The following is a 26936-nucleotide window of genomic DNA, read 5'->3' as shown; positions in this document are numbered from 1 at the left end:
CGTTTGGTTAAAAAAGATTTAGCCGAAGAGAGAAGAGTGACAATTACAAACTGTCAAACGATACCGGGCGTAAAACAACGCGCGGGATCGATGATGCAAATCATCTTTCGTCGGGCCATTAGGGTGGTTGCGGCGCGGCCACACAGAGAAAAAAATGCAATTTGCCCCGGAATGGAAATTGAGCCGAGAATTATGGAAAAAAGGCGCGGCTGGCACGAGGAGCCGCTTTTAAATTTGATCCGAAGCTTTTAGCCAAGAATGACCTGCTTTTTCCGCAGCCGCTCTCCGTCTCGCGCTAAGCAGACCGTGAAACAGCGGCAGCAACATGAATTTGCTCTAGCATTGTTTCGTTCCTTCTTTTTAATATTTCGCTTTTGCGGAATTACTTAGCCGGAGAAGCGAGCAGAGAAGAGGGCGAAATGGCGCTGCCTCTCTGATTTATGCGATTGTGCAGGGCGGGTTGAAGAAAAAAGAGAAGATGCAGTAGAGAACAAACTGCGGACTACGGGTGGTGCTAAATTCACTGTTAAAACGAGATATTTCTAAGCAACTGTAAACGAAATTCCCTTTGAAATGAACATTGTCTTTCGTAACTGCGAAAAAAATTGGAGGGATTCCAAAACTTGCTTAATTTATAATGAAGAAAAATATTGGAAATAATTTATATTCTAATTTAACTTCAACCACAGAATATTATTATTTAACACAAAGTTAAAGTTAATTTTTAAAACTAGCCCGCTTTCCATCTGAATTGTATAATAGACAAATTAATAGCAAAGTTTGAAGGAAGATTATTTATAAATTTAAAAAGGGTTGTTTTAAAAAGTTAATGATTTTGTTTTTCTTTTGAAAAGTAGATAAAATGCGACATTTCTCTCCTTTTTCATGCTCATTATTTTTCTATTTCTGTTTGCCCGAGAGCTAGTGGGGCATTCATTCTTTCAAAACAAAGCGCGGGTCATATTGGTGACACATGTCACATTAACAATAGAAGAAGCATCTTTCAGTGTCACCCTTGGCTAAAGAACTTATGTCCCGCATCAAACTTCCAGTCAGTCCGTTCAAAAGACTCGACACAAGCATTAATTTCGCCGCCACTCGGCCGGTCATTTATCAAAACAGCATTTTCTTGCCCGCGAAATCCACGATCAACTTCTCTCCAAACTCCTATAAGATTGGCGCGATGTGCAATTAAGCAGCCGGAGCGCAAAAAATCCCTTTCCGGCCAAGAGTCGATTTATCTTCGCAATCGGAAGCTGCCGAAACTTTTCACCCCTGTCTGAATTCATCCCTTCGGAGAAAAAACTATTTGCTTAATGACTCGAGAATGAACTTATTAAAGTGGATATGTGAGCATCTAGCATTGGAAAAGGAAGAATCTGAGTTAAGAAATTTTTGAGAAAAGTAAGTATGTCAAATCTAAATAAATCTTAATTTTTTTCTTATTGATTTTTTTTTTGTAATTGCAAAAAAGTTGTATTGTAAAATTCTTTTATGTTCTCCTTTCTGTAAAAATTAAAAATATTGTATTATTTTGAATGAACATATAATTGTATTTTAATGGGCAGCAATCGCCCCTGTGATAGATGAATAAACAAAATTTGCAACCACTTTAACTGATCTAATAGTTTAATTCCTGCAGCGTATTTATAAATTTATAATTAAGGTCAAATTAACAACATAAAAAATTTGAAATTATAAGGAATTGAGTTGTAATCAAACTCCTCAGGTTTTCAGGTTTTCCAACTTCTGCTGTTCATATATCCACTTTAATGGTTTATTCTGCTCAGAGCGGCAAACAACGCGGTTTTTGCATTTCCCGAAACCAAAGACCATCCATCACGGGGTGAAAAGAAGAGCGCACAAAACATCCCGTGCTAAATCCACGGTTTTTTGGCCGAATCCTAAGCATTATTACGCCCCAGCGAGCGAGCAATAATAAGCGAAGTGGAGCGCACTAAATCCGCTTTTTGCGGCGAATATTATTATCAAATAGAGGAGATGCGCGTCATAAAAGGCCGGCGGTTTAGTCCGGCTTTGCAGCTAGCCGGGAAAAATTGAATGGAGCGCATTTTGGCCGCACTCCAAACCGGGTGGTGGACTCACTTCTTGCGGGGCGACGTCGAACGACACGGTTCGCAGGTCCACCTTGCAGTAAGTGTCCACGCAGGGCAGCACGAAGAAGATACCGGGTCCGCGGGCGCCCCCTGTGCGCAGGCGACCCAGCCGGAAGATCACCGCCCTCTCGTACTCCTGCACCACCTGCGAACAAGAGCGATTACGACCGAGCGTTTTATTAGTTTTCTCTTTTACGACTGAAAAGCGCGTAAAACACAAAACATGGAAATTATTCTTGAAATGCCAGTTGCCGGGGAGAAAAAGGGTTCTGCTCGACTTGTAAACCGGTCTGTTCTTCAATACCCTCTACCAGAATTCCCAAGGTTAAAATTTAAAATTATTCATGACAATTTAATTTTAATAATGCTTAAATTATTATTTTTTCTTTTAGATTTGTCCACATTGTTACATTACATTGTTCACACTCAATTGTTGAAAACAATTAATTAAAAAAAAAACGAATTATCGGGCAAATTGCAACACCACTCGCAAGAATTTTGCTAAAATTCCAAGATCAAAAAGACCCCATCCGCCACAGTGAGCCTTGGTTGACTAAGTTTTTTTTTTGTTTATTAATAGATTTAATTTATTTAATATTTTTAATAAATTTGACTTATTAAATTTAATTTATGCTTGAGCTGAAGCAGAATAATTGTTGTAGGGTTCGCAAATTGTGCTTGTTTCAATGACACACCATACTTCCTGTTATCTGATGTGAATTTCTGTTTGTCTCTAAACAAAAAAGAATTCATACAATGTGAATAATGTGTTTTAATTGCCATGCCATGTGAATATTCAATAGACGAAATCTGTACAACAAAACCAACACACACAAAATATGTAAAAAAAAAATGAATTTTGTGAATAACTGCACCAATAATGACCATAATTTGTTTCGTCGCTATTTGATTAATCATTAAAAAAGCCGACTCATTTCAGTGAAAATTGATGAATTAAAAAATCACTACAAATAAATTTTCCTACCTCGCTTTTACGAGGAGAAAACTATCGCACTAGCAGTTAGGAGGGCTGAGAGTGAAAATTAGAAGCGGAAGAGCGCGCGTGGTACACAACGGAATGATTAGCAATAATTACTGGAGCCGCGCGCGCTTGAGTGCATTAAAAGCAAATTGGCCGCGCTCCAAAATGATATTCTGTTGACGTTACAACGGCAATAGAGAATCTATAAGTGTCACCGGCGGCTGCGGGTGCTTTTAAGGCGGCAATAAATGAGCCGACAACAAAACCACTCCAACTCGCACTCGGAGATTTCGGCGCTTTTGATAAAATATGTAGCGCCAACCACCAACTATACCAACCCCCAAGGACCCTCTCGAGAAACGCTCTTCCACCCTTGCTTCCCTCGCGAGATGCGCGCATTCTTCGCTGCGACAAATGAAAAGGCGAAACGGATTCGCGCGCGTAATGACGCCGCTATTTTCCTCGTGCGCAGGAAGAGATTTACAATGGACCATTTTTGGTATTGTGCGAGTGCACGACGTGAGAGGTTGCATTTTTCATACCAAAAAGATGCGAAGAAACCCAAGATAAAAAAAAACGTTTTTTCGCTTCATGTTATGAATATTCAATAGGTAAATTTAACTTCCTCATTGTAGAAATTTTTCAAACTAGGATAAAAGTTAAAAGCACTTTTGTAGAACTATCAGGAGTGATAGAAAAAAGTCGTGCAGCAAAAGTAGCACATTGGAAGAGAGAAAAGAGATGTATAAAAGGCAAGTTTAGTCTTTTTCTGATTAGAATTCAAACATTCACGGTGCAATGAATTTTCCAATAAAGCGCGCCGTTCGGACACCGCATAAAGCCGAATGTAAAACTGCACGGGTGTGATTTCCATATTCAACGCTTAAATCACCGAGGAAAGGTGAGGGCCCTTTTATTGGCTGGCAGCCTGGAGTGCCATACATTCAACTTTGCACCACTTACGGCGAATAGGGTAGTATCTGCTGCGCTCTCGAGTGGAGAATGAGGACACATATTATTGCTATTACCAACACTATTCGCCCATGAACGGTATGAATATGACGACGAGAATGAGAGAATCAAAAGCACTCACTTTGGTTGGTATGAATTTTAATGGGTAAGTTATTCAAAGGAGTGACAGAAACAGACAAAAAAATCAGTTTTCAAAACTTTTCGACGTTAGGAGTGGATATGAATCAATTTTAAATACGTAAGTTCAATTTTAAAAGATAAAATAATTTTAGACAATGTTATAAAAATAAAACCGTATTATTATTAGCTTTTAATGTTCTTTTTTTATTTTTATAAATTTTATTTTATTTTAATGACTTAATTCTGATTTATAAATTTATTCATCCTATTGCTTTTTAAATGATATTTATTAGATAAAAAAATAATTATATAATCATGGAGTCTACAATTAAATACTAGAAGACAATCAAAATTAACATTACATTGGCATCTTTTGTCAGTTATTGCATATCTTGGACTATAAGTAATCATGTTATTAAAATAATAATAATAATATTATAATAATTTTATCATCAAATAAATTCATAAATTACTTTAGCTGTCAGGGCATCAGGCTGCCTAAGTTGTGATAAAAGTTTTCAGCTAATTTACTATAAGAAAATTTACAACCCTATGCTGATATATAATCATAACGCCACACAGATATTGCGTGGGCCATTGAAATTTAAAATAAAAATAATGCTAACGTCGTGAACCAAAATCTTGAAAGAAAAGATGAGAGGGTAACGAATGCAACAAGGCAACATGGCGGTGAATGCATATGTGATAAAAAAAGAGATGGATGGTTTGTACTCACTTTGAATGCGAAGCATAGGGAGAAGGGCAGGGTGAAGACGAGCAGGACGATGGAGGCCAGGGTGGCGATCACCTCTATCACGCCCATCCCCTCTGGCTCGGCTGCAACACGAGAGAAAGTGTGGTGACGCCGTTGCTTAATATTCAAATAAGGCCATTAAATGCACAATTCGAGGACGCCGATGTATGAATTTCGGGTCCGCGGACGAGCAAGCCATAAAACGGAAAAAGAGCGCCGGCCTATGCGTATGCGAAAAAATATAATAGGGTTGAGAAAAAAAAATAGAGCGAGAGGGAAAGCAGGGTAGAGGGGCGTGCTGCCTCATCGAGATTTGGTGTCCGAGCGGCGCCGGATTGCCTACTTTGCAGGGGAAGCACAGCATCAGCGCATTAGGGCGCTGCCCCAGCGAGGAAAGAACTTTCTAATATGTACAAATAAATCCATCTGCACCCGCCCTTGTACGCACCCTTGCGCTGGGGTGCCGCTCGACTGGTTGCTGCTGCTGCTGGCATTTGTTTTATTCTTTACTTTTGTCGCAGCTCGCTCCGTTAATTTTGCGCCAAGATTATGGCCGTTGTTACTCTCACTGGCCGGACGAGATGTTCCTGGAATTTTTACGCTTTCAAGAAATTCGTTTTCCGTGTAATGCGCAATGGTGCAGACGGAGCTAAGTGGTTCTCGCTTTGTCTCTCCGCCGTGCCAAGAAGTGCGAACAGGAGAGAGCACAAAATAATGGTCCAGCTCTATTTCGCTTTTGACCTAAGGATTACGTCTCAAATATCAATAACTTCAAATTTGAATATTTTAAAAACAAAATTCTAAATTATTTTAACAATATTTTCAATTATTTCTAATTCAAAATGTAGATAAACATTTTTTATTATTTAATTATTAGAAATTAAATCTGTAAATGCAATTCAAAATCAATGGGCGATATTTTGCAATTTCGAGAATTTATTTTGAATTTTTTTTAATTGTATTCAATTTATTTTGAAAAATACTCCGACCTAGATAATGTTACATGTATTTTTTATTCATACCGAAAGTGATAAATATTTGATTTCCCGCTGGACTTGCTGCTGACTCGGCTTTCCCTTTCTTTTTTCCATCCTGCCTTTGATATATGAACGTGTCCGAAAGTGAAAAATGGACGCGCGAATCCGACGCGAGTGGCGAGCTCATTTCAATGAAAACGTTTCGCCCTTGTAATAATAATTGCTGCAGCACAGCAAACTGTTAGCAACGGAATCCATTTCCATGATTGAGCATAGTGCAGATGAAGACGGGTCCATTTTATAGTGCAAAAAGTGCGCGACAGAAAAAAAAGAGCTCGGCAAGAGGGTTGCAGACATAAAAAAAGAGAACAGTCGAGGAAATTCGAGAGCAGAAATGGCGGCCACTGTCCTGATATTATTCTTTTTTATGGCGCCTCCCTTTCCGCTTCCATGCTCTGGCCGAGCAAAATATTTGCAAGTTGCTGCTTTTGTCTCGGCGGCGGGATGACGGCTAATAAGTGGAGAGAACTCGAGCTGCTGGCCGTTGGCGGGTTTCGTCTGCCGCCGAATCGCAGTGATTTGTGGAGAAAGTTGTCGCGGGGCATTTGCAAATTTCGGGACTATCTGCCTTGTGCCAAATTATTCTGCCCGCATGAGAAATGCGGGAGCAAAGTTCGCGCGTTACAGCCCTCGGCGGAGCAGTTTTTTCTCTTCTTTTGGAGACCCTGCCAGCGACGATTTGGCGAACTTTTAACAACGAGAGTGACAAAATTCGTTCAGTCACCGATAGGAGAGGATTGTCAATGAGAGAAGTCCCATTTTTTTTGTCAGAAAACTTGAATTTAGAAAACGGAAATACGAAATGTCAGTCAGAAAATGATTCTTTTCAAAGTACTATTTACGTAGCAAAATTAATATACAGCAATAATGAACATTACAACTTACTATTTTTAAGTATATTTTGATTTTAAATTCTCATCTTAATTAGAAAAAAGCTAAATTACAACTATTTTGAAGGGAAATTGGGAAAATTGAATCTTCTACATTAAAAAATTAGAAACTTAAAGAATTCACACACAGAATTTTGTGTTTTAAATTTTCTGGTTTTTAATCTTAATTTCAAGAATCAATTCCGAAATATCAAATAACTTGAAGACATGTGCATTATAAGTTAAAAAATTGTTTTTGAATTATTTATCAATTCACTGAGTTAAATTATAAAACATTTGAAGTGATTAATAATTTTTAAATTAAATACCATGAATTATCATTTAAATTTTTACAAACTTCGAAACTTCACACGTTTTTCTAGCAATCCATATATTATATTTAAAATCCATAAAAATATATCACTTTTCTGACAAAATGTGGCGACCCAGAGGATATACAATTTGCTCTCCGTGTGAGCTGAATATATTCACGAATCGAAATCTTCTAGACAATCTCTTTTTATTTGAAACGCGGCGAGTGCTTTGACGGTAATCCTTTCGCTCTCAACCGTTTTGAAACCTCCGCAATGCAAAGTAAAAGTACTTCGCAAATATCGAGCTGCAGAATTCGCGCCTGCAGTGCGGCCGACAGACGAATTGTTTGTTTTGGCCGTCGTCGGCTGGGCTCGGAACACAACATGCTACAAGCGGTCGGGCGCGAAACTGCAATGTGTGGCCTATCGATTTTGTGTGTCCGTCCGTCCGTTTAATTTGAACGCCGGGTTGATTAGTCGGAATTGAAATTTCGCCAACACGTGTTTCCGTGCCAATTGTACGAACGAAACTTTGTACTTACGCGAACGCCGTATAATTAAAAAGGTTGGTATGCCTAATTGCGAGACAGATGAAATTTATACACAAGCGGAGAGTGGCGTCGCTGCCCTCAGAGTGTGCGATAATAGTCGAGAACCGTGGATTTTGTGAAACCAAGTAAGGCTTCCCGGGTGCAAAAATCTCGGCTGCAGTCACGGAAGTAATTGAGTCGCATTCGTATTGTGCGCACGACCGACGAATTATTCAGCACGAGAACGTATTATTTTAAGCCAAAATCCTTTAGCCTTTCCTCCAGTCGGGATTTACGAGCTCCATAACAATGTCTGGATTTATTTTGGGCGGGCTATATATATTCAAAACAAAAGGGGTACTTAATTGTGGAAGTAAGAAAGAAAAAAAAACTGTCTGCTGAAATATTTTTGGATGAAGAACAGAATCATTCTAGAGAGGAAGCTTCGCTGGGTATTTGCTAGAGTAAAAATTAATTATTATAATTATGTGCGCTTTGTATGCGGACGCCTCAAAATGGGTGGAATTCTGATGAGTCTTTTCTCGGCGTGTTCATTAAATTCGTTGGGATTCAGAACGGAGAACGGGACCATCATTTGGCATTTGGGGCGCGCGGCCCCAATTCCAGCATTCTAATTTCCCGAAGTCACCCTGGGGTGGAGTTTCGAGCATGAATTAAAGCGGTCGGCGCGCTCACGTCAGAGCTACAACCAATTCCGACCTCTCGCCCCTTGCTTGTTTCACTCGAAATTAACTTTACATCCCGATGGACCGAAACGAGATCGATGCAGAAAACGCGGCGGTGGAAAGAATGAAAGCCCGGCAATTCCTCTCGATTCGTTTTTTGGCACAGACCCATACTGTTCTCTCGCCGTGTGTTTTTCTAGTTGATCCGAGAAATCTCGTGATTATCACGAAATTTGGTGACACCAGAATCAACAAACAGCCGCCGCGGATTACGCGTGTCACGAATTTAGAACGAGAGCGAACAACTCCCCCTGTGTTGTTTTTCTACAGAGTTAGTTTCAATTTATTAGACCGTTAAAAGCAGAGCAGTGTATAGAGATGAATTGATTCCTTTCACTTTTACATGGAAAAAACCAAGCTTTAAAACCAGAAACGATAAAATTTAAATAAAAAAAAGAGAAAAAAGAAAATGAACAATAGAAAAATTGAGAACTCCATAATAGTATAGTGTTAAGTGTAAATATAATTGATTCATTCATTTATTTTGAAAGTTCATGATTTTTTAGAAACATTTGATAAAATATTTTAATTCATTGTTATTATTAATATAATTGAAAGAAAACTCGTTGCCCCATCAAGGAAATGAATTATTTTAAAAAATAAAATACGATAATTTCCAATTGATGCATCATGAGACTTATTATAAATAAATAATAATATTTTAAATTGACACATCAAAAAGTGTTTAATATGAAATTATAATTGTTGGTGTAATTATTCAAAAATAAGTAGCAATTTATAAATTAAATATTTAATATTAAATAAAAAGCAAAATAAGAAAAATTAATGTAAAATAAAACAAATAAATATGCCGTCTTATTAAAGGTGTTTTTAAAATTAATTGTATGTAATAATGTAAATCTAGGTAATGATCATGAAAACATTTTGTGGTTTTGTAACTAGAATTTTTTGAAAATATTATTAACATAAAAATTTTACTAGTCACTGAAAATTAACCAAGGTGTCCACTAAAGTAAGCACCACTTTTTAAAATTGAAATTGCCATCAGGCTGATTAAACATGACGCAATTTGACACAATCAGTGCAATCCGGTTGTAAAACTTACACAAAAACGCGCACTTTATCCACCGAATGCCGGCGGCCATGCTGACGAATAATCGCGGCGACTACTGCTGAAATTCCCACCGCCACAATAACTCATCAAAAATGTACTGGGCGGGCGGCACGGACTTTGTTTGCCCAATATGTAATAAAAGCGCGGCCGCGCAGAGTGCGATGCTATCTGTTGTAATGTACCGAGCAGAGTTTGGTAATACCTTTCATTAGCGTTATGGCTGCTCCGCGGGACACAACTTTCGCGCACGTGGACGGACCAAATTTCACCCCCGGTGGAATTTATGTTCGCATTGCGTGACGTCGGGCTTGTGGTGCAATTATTTACCATGTCATATCTGCGACTGTAATCACCACCTGCACCCTCGTTACACACACCATTAGCCATCGGCCCAACAATAATTGCGCGCCTCACTCTGACCTTCCACGTGGGCGAGGTCAAGTTAAAACTCATTGCACTCCGCCGAGTGGAAAGACGAACATCGCGTCACTTGGACTAAAAAAGATGACGTGGTGAGCAAAACGTGACACATTTTTTTCGCAAATTAGCCACCCCGCTCTGCGTTGGAAATTTCCCGGATGCCACTTTGCAGAGGGGTTCTTTTCACTCAGAGTGGCTCATTTGGGCATCAGGACGTCATTTGAGCTCGGGTTCGTTTCCGATTGTTCGAGAGTTTCTTTGCATTCAGCGGTGGTGGAGATGACAGATTTACGACTTGAATTCTTTCTTACCTCCTTTCTTTATCAGAGATTATGAAATCGCGTCCATTACTCTGGAGAATGTCAAATAAAAATGTTCCCAAAGAAGAATGTGTCGTTATCGAAAAAAGTTCATCGCCCCATTCGTGCCCTTTAAATTTCCCTTTCCGAATTACAAATTGAAATTATAAGAGAATCGCTGCCAAAGAAAGGATGATAAACGAGGAGCATTTATTGCGACCTCTGGAGGGTTGAGATTTATACTCGCATAGGGCGGCCCATTTTCAAGCTAACAACACACGAGTGGCTGCGCTGATAGTGCCGTGGAAAATAAAATAAACATGAGATTAGCGTCTCTTCGGCGGCGCTTAATTTGATAAAATGGGCAATACAGAAAAAAAATCCATCCGTCCGTCTCGCTAAAAATATTTTTGTCACGCGGCCGAGGGAGAGCTGCGCTATGCGACAATTTGTGGCCATATCCGCGCCAAGAGCTCTCGAAAAAGCATCCAGCGCCGATGAGAAGCATCTCGAGCCGACATGAATAAGTAAAGATTGGAAAGATGCGAAAAGAGCTTCCGCACCCTTGACTCCCCCGAGGCTCACAAAGGAGGCAGCCTCGAATTGCGAATGAAAAATCCTTGGGTCGAAAATGATTGTTTCCAAGCACCGCCTCCTTCGCTGAAGCTGCCGAATTTGCAAAAAAGAGACCCGGGATTTGCGTGCGAGATCCGATACAAATATCGCAAATGATCTCTCAAGTCGGTCACACATAAAATATTTCCACCCACTTGGAGATTCGGGAAATGCTGGCCAATAAATGTGGGGCGGCCATAAATTGTCGGAAGACGTGCACCAGCATTTGAGCAGTACACAATTTATCTGGAAAGTAGCTCTTTCGACGCGCTCCATTGGATTTGTTTTGTAGCTGGCGCGAGAACGAGCAGCCACAGATATGCATTTTTCATATTACTTGGCCAACAAGTTGACGGCTCGCCTTGAAACTATCGGTCAAATAAGTTGCGGCAGTGTGGGGCTGGCAGGCGCCGTCGTGCTGAATACAAAGCAGTTTTTGGGCATCTTGAAATTTCGCACTTTGTGTCATGCGGAGTGGCACGCTTGATGAGCCAAAAGCAATATTGGCCGACGGAGAGAGCGTTGAGAGAGAAGCAGAGAGAAAATGCCCACTGCTTCAAAGACAGACGCCTAATGCTGAGCAATTTGGCTGTAATTCCGACCAAGATAAAGAGAGAGCGAGTTGCTTTTTGTCTCTCCGCCCGTGATTTAATTTCTACTGCAGTCATAAATATATAATAACTGCAAATTTCTTCAGCTTAAAATCGGTTAAATTTTTCAGCCTGAGCGAGGTGAAAAAATTACTGTAATACTTAGTCCACGATTGAGGTGTCTAGCGAACTTCGCCAGACCCGCGGCTGGCGAACAATATCTTGCGTGCGTTCTCTTCATAAAAAAAATTCAAGTAAATGAAAGCTTATGAAGCTACTTTTTTTTTTTAATTTTAATAATTTTTTTAGTCAGTTCTAAAATAAGTTTTATAAGCTTTAAACAAATATTTAGTTTTTAGTAAATTTATTTTGATAAATATTATTTTATAATTTGTGGATTATATAATATTTTTTTGTAACATTAAATTTCAATTTTACAAAAAAGAACTGTTAAATAGACAATTTTTTTTCAATATGCGCATAATTTTTTCTTAAGTAAATTGATTAATTGATGTGCTATTTAAAAAGTTAATTTTGCATTAAACTAATTTAAAAATGTAAACGAAAGCCTATATAATTATATTATTTAAAAATTCTATCATCTTTGCTGTTTTTAATTTGCAGTGTTTGTTCAAATCTGATAAAAATTTCTGTTTGAAAGAGGAAAATCATTTTATAAATTTGACGAATAATTATTTTTCTTCTTTCATACTGGACTCATTCTGATGTATGGGGTCTTTTAAATCTCCAAAGTTTTAGCAAAATTCTTTGTAGTGGTTGGTGCCTTATTATCCCAAAATCCAATGTTTTCTTCCCGAACATTGATTAATTTATAAGATTGTAAACGTTTTGTAACAACTAGCAAAAAAATAGCAGAAATAATTAATTTTAAATCATACAAAATTTTTTAATACTCTTTATAAAAAATAAAAAAATAAAAACTCATGAAGATATAAATATTTTATTTATGATTTGTGAGACCCAAGCCTTTGCTCCTTCCCAAAAAACACCCAGAATAAATGAATTACTTTTTGATTGAAAGTTACTTAAAATTCTTTTCCATACATACATTCTTTATTTTTTTTATAATTTATTATTACCTTTGAGATTTTGGGGGAATGATTTAGGACAAATGCATTTTATGGGAAATGAAAAAATAATTTAAGAAATATTTTTTGAAACACTTGGAAGGTTTGAAATTAGAGGCAACGCGGGTCTCCCAAAAAATGTGCACCTTTGAACTGGCTGGCAGACTCGTTTCGCTCAACTTATCCCTCTCTCTCGAAATATGCGCTCGCTTCGTTAATCGCGATTATTCGGCGCAAATGCTAAACTTAAACACAAGCCGACAACTTCACTGGCGGCGACTTTGAATGCAGCTAACCGGAATGAGGCTACAAGGCTCAAGCTTAATTCTCGGGAATACAAGTGCAGCCGACGACGAACTTGCCCTTTGCCGTATAATCACTTTAAACCCATGCATGCATGCACGAATCAACTTTCAACTCGGTGCCATTGTAGATTTTAGTGTCAATTTAGAATTACAAATTGCTTTAGTCCAACAAACGCAGGTGCCAACTTTTCCCACGGCTACAGTTTCGATTGTGGCTCACGTCTGGGCATAACAAAGAGGTCTCTGTTATATTCAAATTGAGTCGGCCAATGAATACCATTAAATGCACCCGAGCGCTCTAATGGAAGAATTAAAACTTGCTGTTTAGTATTCAGAATTAATTATGCTGAAATCCCCTTTTAGTGTTCCATTCTTATTAAAATTAAATTTACAAACGTAAATCTGATAATTATACCGAGTCGTGACGCTAATCCTATGGTCAGGTCATATCATTTTTTACTTATCGGAGAGTGCGTGAATCAGTTTTACTCTTTTGTCTTTTTGCATTCGAAAAGACGACCCTTATCTTAATTGCTCTGCATCGACGAAATTTTCCTCGTGAAATCGCATTCTTTTATTATGACTTTTTAACTTCATCTACATTTTGAACGGTGAGTAATTTTAATTTTGCAGAACGGTACGAGTCTCCAAAGGGCCATTACCCTTGGCTTGGAATAGCATTTTATAAAAAGATAGAACGACCACTACTTTTTACACCTTAAGAGATTGCCCTCTATAAATTTGATTGGCAAAACGATCTGCAGGCGCCAATAAAGGCATTCTACCTAACGTTGGTAAAAACAAACAAACAAACAAACGCTGTCTGCCGACAACAATATTATCCCCCGGCCATAGGCGCAAACACGATCGATTAACAATCGAGCACGGCGCTAATCACTGAATAACAAACAGACCTGGTGCCGTCGGAGGCCTTATCTTGCGCATTCGAACTTTTCCAAAAGCTTCAAAGGACGGGTCGAATTATTGAGAAATTACGCTGGCGGCATAAAAAATAAAAAGTCGAGCGTGCTCTCTGATGACTTGCAAATCGATCCAAGGTTTTGCTGCTTTTAGGCTGGGCATTGTGGTTCACTCAAGCGTGTGACGCAGTTTTGATGAAAATGAGATAGGAAAATTGGATTATTAATGCACACTGTCACAGTGGCTTTATTGAATTTTCTTGTTGCCATGAGGACTTGCAACAAAAGCTGCATTAAATTTAAATGAGGTATTGATTGATTTATTTTAGTATTTACTTTCAGTACCTTTTTAAATGAAACTCAATATTATATTATTTTTTATTGGAAAATTTCGTCGCATGTGAAGCCATATATAGGGAGTTGACACGCCCTGCAATTATATACCTGTTTGCACAAGTTGCGTGTGTCGGGCCCGGTGTTTTGCTAACCCGAATTCACACTATTTCATCTCTCGCACTGCCCGCAATTCAGGCGAAACAATTAATAACTAGTATCGCTTTGGTGAAATCACTAGGCGCCGACCTAGACGTGTCCACCCACCGACCCACCCACTGATAAATTCCCATGCTGTCAACCCCAGGGAGCGTCATCAATCTGTCATGACGAGACGAAAATCGAATCAAGGGTCGCAAGAGGTGGCTTTCGGCTCGATGACAAATCGCGAGGGACCGCTTTAGAGAGAGGATTAGCGTCGGCGCGCGTCTGTCAGCGGCCTAATGGAAAAACGGGGGTGCGAGCTGCATCGGCCTAATTATCGGCCCCGATAGAAATAGCGTGAAGAGACTTACTTCCATCGAAGAAGACCTCGTTGGAGCGATCGGGGCCCGAGTGTGCTGTCGTCACCATGGCCGACTAAAGACTGTGTGTATGTGTGTGTGGCGACTATATGAGATGCGCCGCTTATCTTAATATAGCCGGCAGAGCGCCCTCCTCGGGGACATTAAGCAGCTCGCGCGCGCGGTCGGGGCCCCGGTGCGGCCCACCTGGGTCCTCCTCAGGATCGGCGGCCAAGGGCGGCTTCTTTACGGCAGCTTCATGACCGAGCGGGGCCTCCTGCGAGACGACAAATGAGCTGTTTGACGCTCGGCGCGATTCGTGCTATTAGAGGCCTGCCGGGAGCGATTTTGCAAATTGCCGCCGCTGGCGACGGGGGCGGGACCACCGCTGACGCCAAAGCGCCTTTTCTTCGCAGCAGCCGCCGCCACCGCCACTGCCGCTGCTGCTTTTCCGGAGGCGCCTTGCCAACAGCCCCCCTCTCACTCCAGCCCGCCGTTTTTCCGAATTATGCAGCATTTTCTCTTTCTCTCTGATAAGTGTGGCGCGACAATAATAGCAGCACCCGCAAGCCTCTTTTAATCGGCTGATAACGCATCTTTCCTTCACGCCTTTGTGTGTCGCTCTCGGGTTTGTTGCACGACCTACATGTTTGCATCGAGCATCTTCGGAGATAATTTATCTACCCTCTCAAGATCCGAGCTTCAGATTGGATTGAAGAATGACGCTTTTAAGCTGTCGCGCCCTTCCAGATAAAAACTGCGCCAACATAAATACTTGACGTATCTCTAATCTTATTAAATACACAGCTTGGAAATTGAATTTAGAGAAAATAAATAAAGGATAATTTAATTCTGGGGCAACATATATTTAGTTAGCACTTATTTTCTTCAATTAAATTAACATAATTTTTATTTCTGATTAAAAATAATAGAATATAAATCAAAGATTTTAATCATTAAAATTTTTTCAGATTATTCCGATTTTTTAATTTAAAATTTTATCACAATAATTTTCATACCCATTTTTATTCAACATTTTTAGTTATCAAGTTATCACTTATAGGTTTAAAACGGTGAAAAATATAATTATTAACAAAAAAAATTTAAATTTTTTTTTATTTCCATTAAATTAAATAAAATATAGATCAAGTATTTGGATTATTAAAACTTTTCCAATTACTTCGGATTTTTTAATTTAAAATTATTTTTAAATCCACTTTCATTCAAATTATTTATTTTTGTGCATTTATTTATCCTGTGTGAACTTTTTATGAAACTATTAAAAACAACAATAATAACTCTTACTCATTTAATATTTAAAAATTTTGTTATTTTTCCCTTTAGGGAAAACTAAAAAATATGAAACAAATCATTTAACAAATACATTATGGAATTATTTAAATATAAGTTCAAAATTTAAAATCTTTCACATTCAATCGTGCATGCAAAAAGTAAGTAGAAAATGTCCATACATTAATTAAAATAATAAACTTTCAGAGCAATTGAGGTCACACTCAATTTTCCTATTCATTCTTACCAGGATAGCTTGGTACAAAGGAATGCCTGCCTTTCAAAGCCGCACAAAAAGACCAATTTGCTCGAGTTGGGCGTGCGTTTGAAACTTCTACATTAAGCACTGCACATTCAATGAAGTGGCCCTCGCGGAGGCCGGAGCGCAACTGTTGGGACCGTGAGACTTGTATCGGGGGGAGTGTGCGTTTTAATTATTAAGTGTTTTCTTGCCGCCTTCCAGCTCTGCATGGTATAATAGGTACCACTGTGCATATTTAAATACAACTTTGCACGCAGGTACGTTGGGAAATTCCCAAGAAAGCAATGGCGCTAAGGTTCTTAGTTAAATGCGCACCACTTTCGTAAATTAAAATAAGCGTCAATTGAAGCACGTGTACAAAAGCGTCCGATCAATTTGAGCACCACCAGCCATTTAATGTTGCGGTCGATGCAAAATCTAATTTGGTGCCACGGTGGGTGATGAAAATTTACATCCACCCAAAATGTAACCGGGCTGGTCAATTTGCTTAACAACTCTGCGAACCGACAGTGTAATAAAAAATATATAATATAATATTGCGATACAGCACGAGTTGAAAATTATTCCATTTGATCACGAAAATAATACTAAATGGCGTCATTTTCCGTAATTTAATGATCCATTTTGGTTTGAAATATTAAATTGAGGCCTACCATTAAATATAATAGAATGCTGAAAAATTGCTTTTTTTTCTATGGATCATTACAATTTTATTTATGGAAAAATGGGGCGCTCTTTTCACCAAAGTTTCTCACATATTTAGTTTGTCTTTGTTGAGGTCAGAGAATACATTTCATGAGTCAGCAATTTATCACCCTCATATTATTTAAGTAGCTTTTCAATGTGATGAAATTCTACCCGGTCTACATGAGCTGTGGCTGAATTTTGTGCATGCCAGTTTGTCTTTATATAATATAAGTATAGCGCGAACGCTCATTATGCCTGTGACAGCTGAAGCATTAATTTCTGCGCGCCAAAGTGGCTGACTTTTGAGCACCATAGTCGTAATAATAATAATCTATTTCGCGATTACAACCACCAACGTAACGAGTTCTGCTCTGGAAGGGGCCTCATGTGTAGCCTTAATTCGATTCATCTGTATGTATGTATTAAAACAGGCGACTCATGAAAAAGTACTTAAAGTTTTGATGGTGCTAAGCGGATTCTCAACCTCTGCACGGCGAATTTAGCGCCTAAAGACGTGCGGAGATTTACACGCGGATCTTAAAAGTTTTACAGTTGATGTGACGTGATCACAAACTTTCATAATTAAGAGATGATTATCTTTCACGAGAATAGTATGAAGCTTTTTATATCGTTCATTTTCAGCTGTGGCAAATCTTGCAAAGTCGATATGCAACCTGCTTGGCACTTGTGTTGCGATGTTTGCATATTCCAAATAATGACAGGCAACAAAAGTGTTTACAAATAAAATACTAGAAAAGGATTAATTAAAACAATTCAAAGATTTCGAAAAATAGTTTTTAAATAATTTGAAATAATACTGAATTTTTAATAGGTTGAGAGATAAATTTTAAATTGAATTAAAACTGATTAAAACAATGAAATTAAGATCATTATTTTTAATGAAATAATTCTGTTTACTGTTGGTTGTCTTAAACTCAGCTACTTTAATCAATGCCTTAATATACGGTATTTTTTATATTTTTAAAATTAAGTCAAGCTGGTTTTTTATTAAAAAGGTTTTAAACTTACGCAGTTGTAATTTATTTCAGTGATTCCTTGCCATTTATTTCAAATGGTTTTCTAATTAAAGCTATTTATTTTCTAAAACTTAAGAAATGAAATGGTGCGGTGCCGACCTCTAATGCAAGGCGCAACTGCAGTCGCTAGTGGCACCATCCCGAAGCGCGGGAACTTGCGAGAAACAAAGGATAAAAACAGCCGGCGCATGCTGCAGGATTTGGAGCCGAGAGGGAGCAGAGGGCTCATTCTTTCCCTCTCGGCACACAAAAGCCCGCGTGGCTATCGATTGGTGGCGGAAACGGGGGGAAATGCAGTGGAAAACAAAGTTTTGAATTGACAGAGCGGCAAAATGGGACGGAAAAAGTGCTGCTGCGGAAGTAGCAGTGGTCTGTCAACATTTTATCTACTTGGAAAAAGCAAAGACCCAATCACGTGTGCACACCTCCTGTCTTTCTTTTCCCTCTTTGCACACAACATCAGCGGTTTCGTTTTCCTCGAGTTATTTACTTTTCGTTTCGCTTCTGCTTTTTTGCCCGGCACGTGAAATAGATGTGTCATGTCTTGGTGAATTGATCGTGGCGCAAATTCTCGCGTCTGCCAAAACACTTCGGGCCTATGAATTTATTGTTTTCACAACAAGAAAAAGTACCGAGTCTTAACATTCCCGGCGAGCAAGGGGCACGTCGTAATTCTGCCGCTAAAAAACAACTGAAAAACGTCTAGTCCGCAATTTCCGTCGCCGTATATAAAGGATGCAATTAATCACGCGAGCAAAGTGCACTAGACATAAATAAGCGAGTCGCTCTAGATTTATCACGCTGGAGTAGTTTGAAACGACTTGCACCGGGTCGCAGGAATTATAGCTGAACTCTCGAATGCACAAAGTTTCAAAAACGTCATCTCGATTGTGACTTTTTATTGCGCAACGCTCGACTTGCTTTCTCTTGGATGAATCCAATTTGTTAAATTGCATGGGGCAAATCATGCGAGATAAACAGTGGCAGATTGAACCAGTGATGCGCCAAGAGCGAGAGTAAAAGTGAAATAAAACACGCCAGAAATAGGTTCCACGCGGGCAGTGAAAAACAGACACCCACTCTTTAAAAATAGGTGCCGACTTTTATCGGCGCGTCTAGTTGTTTGTTAATTATCGCCACTGACCGAAAATGCCCGATTTTATTGCCCGCAGGACTGTAAAACGGGACGCGGATCGGAGATAACTTAGAATAGAAATGTTTCATAAGATGAGAGTAATAAAAAGAACAAAAGAGAAAAAAAAACAAAAATTTGCTCTTTTTTATTTTTTATTAAATAAAATTAATGTATATGAAGGGCCGCTCCATTAATCACAACAATCAAATAAATTTGGATTGTTGCCGGGCGTTCTGATGGTTATATTTTAATTGTACTAAATCAGATAATTTAAAATTAATTTAAAACTGAATTGATATTTCTCCATACAGTTTCCATTACGTTTATGGTAAACATTGTGCAATACAAGTTTTATGAATTAATATTCTAATTAATTTTCTCTCAACGATTAAAAAAAAATGTAACAAACAGTCGACAACAATTTTATGAACTTAATCAACAATTGAAGGAGTTCAAGTTTTAAAATGTAACATTTTTTTCTAGACCAATAATTTTTTAATTAAATTTAATTTATTATAATAGTTGAGCTCTAATAGTAAAATGTAAAAAAATTAATTAATTAGTACACCTTTATGTAATATCTGTGTTTGGCACTACGACTACAATGATGCTACGCGCACGCACAAGAAAAATCGACCCGGCCAGAGGCGAAATGTGCGAGCGAATCTCACGGCCGGGATGAATTTAATTAGGGGGCGCATCTCACACGTGAAGGCAGCTGGCGATTTTTACGCGTGGAAATATTTACGGCACGCCATCCGGCTACTAGCCGCGTCGTTACGCCACGTTTCCCACACACACCGCTTTCCATTAAAAATGCAAATTAATGACGGTGAATTCCATTGTGCGGCGCGTGTCACCCCTGGAAGCACCCCTCGTTCGCCCAACCGCCCAGCGGGCTGCATAATTCAGGCCGTGACGTCGGTGTGTCCATTGATTAACGAGGCCGGTATTGATTTTTTGTCTTGCGATTCAATTTAATTTCCAGAGGCTGTATGTATATTCCGAATGTATCAGTGCCATTTTTGTGCGGGGGACACTGGGCATGATCAATACACCCGACAAGTTGCGTCACCGAGCACAATGAAGATGGAAAATTTTATATAAAAATGTAGCCCGGCTCATTTCGCATTCGGACGTTTCTCCGGCCTTTGTGCGTCGAGTGGAATTTGCATTTCAAAAGCCTACAGATGAATATTTAAATAAGCAAAAATTGCATAGTTTCTCTTTGTGTGTTGTATAATTTATCAAGTTTCAAATTTCTCTCTCTCGCAACAACTGCTGCGCAAAATGAATTTATACTTCTTGTTCGTTTTCTTTTGTTTGCTCGGGTGGATATGATATTTTAGCGTGCGCAGCTGGATGGAAATTCGGCCAAAACAAGCAGCTCGTTCTGCTGATGCTGCTTCTCACAAATGGGCATACGCTCCGGAGAGAGCGTTTCTTCTGCCGCCGCTGCTGCAACTCAGTCATTACATGGAGCGAAGCGTTTACAACATTTAGCCACTTGAGGGCGACATCATCTTGGGCCGCGGCGCTCGGCTCGGAGCACACGCCGCCAGCCAGCGCGGCCAAGATTATCGTTTCGTGAAATGAATTTCGCCCCAGAATTAATGGCGCACTCTGCTCCCGTGCAATTATTATCTCCAGCAGCCGCGCCTCCGCTAGTAAAACTTGGCGCTATTAAAAATGGTTTATCAAATTTTGGCAGGGGCTGCTTTAATTGGATAGCGGAAAATGGTGAAATGATGAAGACGAAGTTTTTCCGGCGGCAGTATTTTACGTTTCTAAGTAAGAGCTGCTGCAGCTGCTTCCTAAGTGGAAAATTAAGCGAAGAGTTAGTTTTCGCAGAGCAGTCGTAAGTGAAAAAGATGCTTAAATATAATTAAGGTGTATTATTTTCTTAAAATTGTTTTATAATTTACCAAAATTTGATAAAAATATTAGAACACCAACACACACATAAAAAATAGGTTTATATCTAATCTAATTAATCTCATTTGTGGAATTTTCGCTTAAAAAAATAGTATGTGTTTTAATTATAGTTGAATAAAACTAGAAATTATTGTTTAAATTTTTCATTAATATTTTAACAAGATTAAAAATAATTTTTTATATTTATTTTGATATCAAGTTAAACTGATGTGAAAAAACGCTCACTCAAGAATGAATGTACGTATTTACCAGGCTGAATATAAATGATCGATAAGACCAGGCAGAAAAAAACGAAAGTCTCTCGCTCGGTCGAACTTTTTAGCCAGGACCTGTGGATAACACAATGAACTTGCAAAGCCGCCCCATCCATTTGACAATATGAATCTTGTGATAAATTTTTTGCCCCCCTGGAGCCTCCCCAGCTGCGATTCATAACTCCTTTTTTCCAATGGGAGTCCTGGCCGAGGGCGGCGAACTTTCCTTTAATCCTGTTTTTCCAGCTCGAGATAACCCTCTTGACCGTACTTCACTTGCAGCTTCACCTCATATTATATACATTTCGTTCATGCAAACATGGTTGATACATCTTCGCTGACACGTCTTGCGCCGGCTATTCGTTTGTTTCGCGCGCAAAATATATGTACCGTTTGTATTCAAATGGAGGAGCAAAAGCCGTCTTCGCAACCTGTCTCGCAGATTTTATTCGCGAACACAGCATCTGTTACTGCGCCAAATCTCCTTCACCGTACACACTTTCTTCCTTTCAAAAGGGCGGAAAGTATCGCACATCAGCTCGAGCGGAACGAACAACAACTTTTGACGTTTGCAAAGGCGAAAATAATGGTTCCGAAAATAACGCCAGGCGCGTTTACACAAAACACGTATAGTTGTTTAAAAAATAGTAGTTGCACGAAATGTTCTTCCGTCAGATGACGCAAGGCTTTTTTCCTCGGGCATCGTCGTATTTCTTTTATATGCGAAACATTGCAAAAGGAAGAGAAATTTTTCATCTTGCTCGGCGCTGTGCAAAATTGATAAAGACGTCATTTCAAAGGCGGGCGGCAGGGCGACTGCTTGCATCCACTTTTTCGACTTTCCTCTCTGACACCTTTCACGGCGCACCCTTTCAGATTGAATTTATAATTCATCGCCGGAGCCACGAAAGAACGGCCTGTTTAGATAATATATGAGCGAGAGTGAGATTTTCGCGAGAATTGAGAGTGTTAGTGATTTAAAAGAAAGCAGCGCGCGAACTTTATCGTCTCGTTTAACGTCGAGCAGTTTTTGAAAGGCGATCGGTCGAGAAGGGCGAGCGAGAGAGAGAGAGAGAGAAAGAGAAAAAGTGGTGGCAATAAAAGCGGCACTTTCCCAGCAGCACGGCGAAGAAAAATGGATTCTGCTCTCTAACCTAAATAATTATCTCTCGGGTTGCAACGGAAAAGTCGTTTATTTTCACACTACACGGCGGTAGCGGGGTGCCGCTGACGTCATAATTTTGTAATAAAGGCCGCCTTTCCAGCAGCACCAGCGAGCGCGGCCCGGTAAATTGAGTAAAGCACACGACGCGCGGCGAATAATGGCGGAATAATGAGAATCAACACCTGCACGGGGAAAAATGAACATTGCGATAATGAGCACCTTGGGGCGACGAAAGCAAGAGAGATATTGAACACATGCACGTGAATTATTCATAAATTCATGTTTATGCTGTCGCGCAAACACGCGAATCGATCAAGCAACCCCAAAGGAGAGCCACTTTCGCGGGGCACAAATCTCTTTCGAGCGCGTGAAAAATTTAGTTACACTCCCGCATCTGAATTTACGGAGCTTTTTTTCCCAGCCCTTGGCTCAACTCGAGTTAATGCGATTCAGACTAACGGATGACGTAGGTTTGTGGAAGTTCCGAGGGGTAAATAGAAAATGCTGCCAGCTTTTGGAAACGGACGCTACTACCAAAGATCAATTCACTACATCTAAAAAGTTTCACTCTTTTCAACATCAATATTAAAACATTTTACGACAAAAGTTTTAAAGAGGGAAAAGTTTTGTAAAAAATGGGGTGAAAATCATGCTTGATATTTTTTATGGCTCATAAGAAAAAGAGAGAAAAAAAATGGGTATTGAGGTAATTTCTAAGCTGTTTACAGAGGCTCTACGGGCACAACAATTTTCAGGCGGCAAAAGTTAAAATTGGCTCACTTTACAAGTAATTTCGTAACTCGGCCTAAGAGGTCACAGGGGTGGTCAGATGCAGGAAAAAAACTAATTCTAGTTACACAACAATCCAAAGGAGGGAATGGAATAAGTTGTGCTGCGAGTTGTTCAATCATGCTCGCCTCCACAGCACAAGGGAACAAACTGTCTGTTCTAATTGTAAGTAGGGAGAGTTCCCAAAAAAGGACGACTCACGGAGTTTAGATCGCGACGAACTCATTGAAAAGAAAGATTAATGCGAGCAGCCGGCGGAAAAAGCGCGACAAGTCAAGTGGCTCGCGCCGAGATCATCGCGCGAAGAACCCGAAAAAGACCCAAAACGCGAGAAAAAGCAGAGAACACTGCGCATATTCCTCGCGGGCCTTGGCAAGTGAATGTTTTGGCCGGTGCCAAGGGGGTGAGCAAGGTGGTGATTGCGCCCCGCAGCACCTGACACAGGGGCTGCGAGTCGACTGTGGAAGCCGAGCGTCATTATTTATTAAGGCCCGAGGCTACAGTGGCGCCAGCGCGGGGCCGAATCGACGCTGCTTCCCGTGTCCACCACGGACACCACTCTTGGCACATGCAAAACCGGGTAATGATATTTTGTTGCCGGGCAGGAGGGCAAAAAAATCTCGTCAACAAACCCAGAGCAAAACACACCCAGCGGGAAGTAAGTTGGGCGACGCATAAATTTTTCAATACGAAACGAATCGAACAAAAACAAAACAGAGTTGTCGGGGGTGGGGGAGGGACCAGGAACGGACTGTCTACGATTCGGGAGTCAAATGATAATATCAAAAAGTGCGTACTAACCACAGCGAAGCACGCACTCGACCCTTCCTGAGCTGGATCTTCGGAGCGAGCCGTCCATTTTGCCAGGGACCCGGCACTCGCGAATAAATGATCGCACAATTTTGGTCAATCGTTTGTGGTCGGAGGGCAGAAAAAACACAAACGAACGCAAAAGTGACACACGCGGCTGGCGGGTCGTGCGGGTCACATACTTCTTGTCCCAATCGTCACTGCACCGGCCATGATGGGGCTAGCGGGAAGCCGCTAGCCGTTGCCCGGCACCGACAATCTCTGCATACGAGCGTGACGCATTCTTGCTGAACCGAGCAGCACAGCCCTTTTGTGTAATATCACATGAAAATGTGTTGCTCCGGCTGCTGGGTGGCCCGGTGCGCTCTCGCTGCTGGTTCCCCTACCCTCGGCAGCAGCACTGAGTGGAGAACACATCAAGAGCGAGCCGAGCGCGCCACGCTGTGAGTGTGTGTGAGTGTGATGCTGTTCGCTGCTGCGCCCGATGGGCTCTTTCTCTCGCTCGCTCCCGCGTTCTCTCACCACCAAAATATCAAATACTAAACTTTATCAAAACAAAGCCGTTTAGCCGAGATTCAAATTAATTATGAATCCTAATTTTTATCGTTATGCTAAGTTTCTTGTGTTAATCTTATGCCTGCTCATTTTTCACTTATTTTCTATTTAATCAACTTAAATTCCAAGCAATGATTTCTTGATAATTTAAAATTGGTTATTTTGGCAGTCAGTGTCGATAGTTTAAGAAACATATAATTAATTTATTGCCTTCTGACTCCGTAAATACAATAAAAAAGGGCAGATGCAACTAAAATTTGTAGAATTGCACCTATAATTTTGTTTTGTGATTTTTAAATTTTTGCGATGCAAGATGCAATCAGTTGCTATTAAGAGTTGTGATTTTTTTTGTTTAATGTAAAAAATTCACTCAAAAATATCAAATAATTTTAACGAAGCAGTTGGCCCTGTCAAGAAGTGTTAAATTTTTTCAGTCTGAAACTATGAATATGTACTGGCTTCAAACCTTTCGAAAGTAAGGAAAAATATGATTTTGTTTAACAAAGGTGGAAAATAAATATGAATTATTTTGGTACCTTTATTCCGAGTAATTAAATTATTTAAATAAAAAATGACTCTTTATTTATTTATTTATAAAAACCCCGCTATGCATAAATAATTAAAAATTGTATCATAAATTCATAATTCAATGTGTTGTGTAATTTCATTGAAAGTCAATTAAATATTAAACGTTAGCTACTCAACTTAGCTATAAAATTGCAAAAGGACTTGTATTTTGAGTTTAAAAAAAAAAATTATATAGATGCACATTTGGATTGTAAAAATTTAGTGCATGCGGTTATATATTTTTCTTTTTTGATTAATTTTTTTTTTTAAATGAAATTTTGCATTTGGAATAATTATTAAGCAAGCGATTGGCTCTGTCAAGAAATATCAAAGTATTTTAAAGTTTGGAAATATATTTATTATTAAGATGTATTCGACTTCAGAGAAAAAGAAAAGTTTGCGGTCTTGTGTAAGTTAAAGAAAAATAAATATAGTAATGATTGATTTTTGTTAAATTTATTCAAAAAGTTAAATTAACTCTTATTTGATTTACATTAACTGATTAATACTTTTACATTGATATTTTTTAGAATGAACAAATTAAGCTATTACATTGCAACTGCAGTTGTAATTTTAATTTCACAGCAAAAATTTCTGTATAAAAAATATAATTAATGAAAATTTTTGGAGTTATAACAAATTATGGAAAGAAAAAAAAATAATAAATTCTGTTCCCGTTTTATTTTTATTTTATTTATTTTTTATTTATTTATTTCTTTTTGAATTTTCATAATATGAAATTTTAAGCGTCCTCTTGACATTAGCAAGATGGAATTAATTTGCGACTGCTCTTTTGTTTGGAGGAATTCGTCAATTTGTTTTTTGTTAGACATGACCTCACTGCGCATTCATCCCTTATCCGAGGCACGCAGCGCCATCTTGCTGTGCTTTTGGAAATTGGCACGGATTTTTGAGCGCATAACTCGATGGAAGTATCTGACCACCGACGGACCGCCGTCTGCTCGCAGTAATAAAGCGGAAGACCGTGGCGGAATCCAGGTCAAATTGTTATTTGCATCAAACTTGCAGCGCACGTTCTCGCTCGCTCGCTCTTTTTGTTCTCCGCTGCAACATTCAAACGGGCCTACCCAAATTTATCTTCGGCAATTATCTTTCGCTCCGTTTTTCTCGGCCTACTCGAAAATCGATATGCAAAAGATGTGACCTTATTATCGAGCAACTTTATGGCGGCGATTCTCTTAAAACTTTTACGCCGTGTCTTCAAATAAAAGAGAAAAAAAGTCGGCCAACCCTTATCAATATATCAACAGATATTATTGAATCTTCCTGCACAAGTAAGAGACAGCCATCTTGATAATCCATAAAGGACAGATGTTGCAGCAGGACCACTTTCTTTCTAGACACTCTTTCTCTTGCGAGTGAGAGAGAGAGCTCGCTCGCTCTCACCATCAAGATAGTGGTGTGGCACCAGCTTTCCTCCATTCAGGGACCACTCTCGTGCAGTGCCTTCTTCTTCTTTCCATTTTCAAAAGATGGCTCAATCAATGTGGAATTAATTGATATTTCTTGCACCACGACAGCAGGGAGGCGAAGAAAAAGTTAGTGTATATCTCAGCAAACGGAGTGACGCAAATGCCACAAAAAGCAGGGGTAAAATTTCCCCTTTCTGCAAAAAGCACGGAGGCAGAATTGATTGGCCAGCGGCGCTTTTTTGTGCCTAACCCTTCAGGTCTGTAGATAAAAAGCACCGCACTTTCCATCCTGCTCTATTATGAGTCGTCCGCAACTTCTTCCTCTTCCTCACACACACACATACAGCGACCGCGTGCGTCTTCACATACAAAACACACACACACTCCTCGCCGCTGCAGCTCCTCCGTCTTTTCTTCTTCGTGTTCAT

General features: G+C 39.4%; 1 protein-coding gene across 6 annotated transcripts in view; it reads right to left on the bottom strand.

Moving 5' to 3' along the window:
* LOC132202024 (band 7 protein AGAP004871-like) overlaps positions 1 to 26936 on the bottom strand; it is a 54441-nt gene that overhangs the window by 3812 nt on the left and 23693 nt on the right. For 2 of the 6 annotated variants that reach the window (XM_059628643.1, XM_059628644.1), the window contains 2 exons: positions 4928 to 5028; positions 2107 to 2262 (listed from right to left, as the gene is read on the bottom strand). In XM_059628643.1, coding sequence (XP_059484626.1) covers positions 2107 to 2262; positions 4928 to 5028 — 257 coding nt within the window. Of the gene's footprint in view, positions 1 to 2106; positions 2263 to 4927; positions 5029 to 14601; positions 14915 to 16126; positions 16249 to 23344; positions 23498 to 23944; positions 24322 to 26936 lie in introns of those variants that run through there. The other 4 variants (XM_059628646.1, XM_059628647.1, XM_059628648.1 and 1 more) reach the window with 4 other exon arrangements.

The sequence above is a fragment of the Neocloeon triangulifer genome, unplaced genomic scaffold (genome assembly GCF_031216515.1).
Source record: "Neocloeon triangulifer isolate White Clay Creek 2 clone unplaced genomic scaffold, ASM3121651v1 ptg000014l, whole genome shotgun sequence".
Lineage (NCBI taxonomy): Eukaryota > Metazoa > Arthropoda > Insecta > Ephemeroptera > Baetidae > Neocloeon > Neocloeon triangulifer.
Note: the sequence above shows the minus strand (reverse complement) of the source record. Positions and strands in the feature narration are given on the sequence as shown.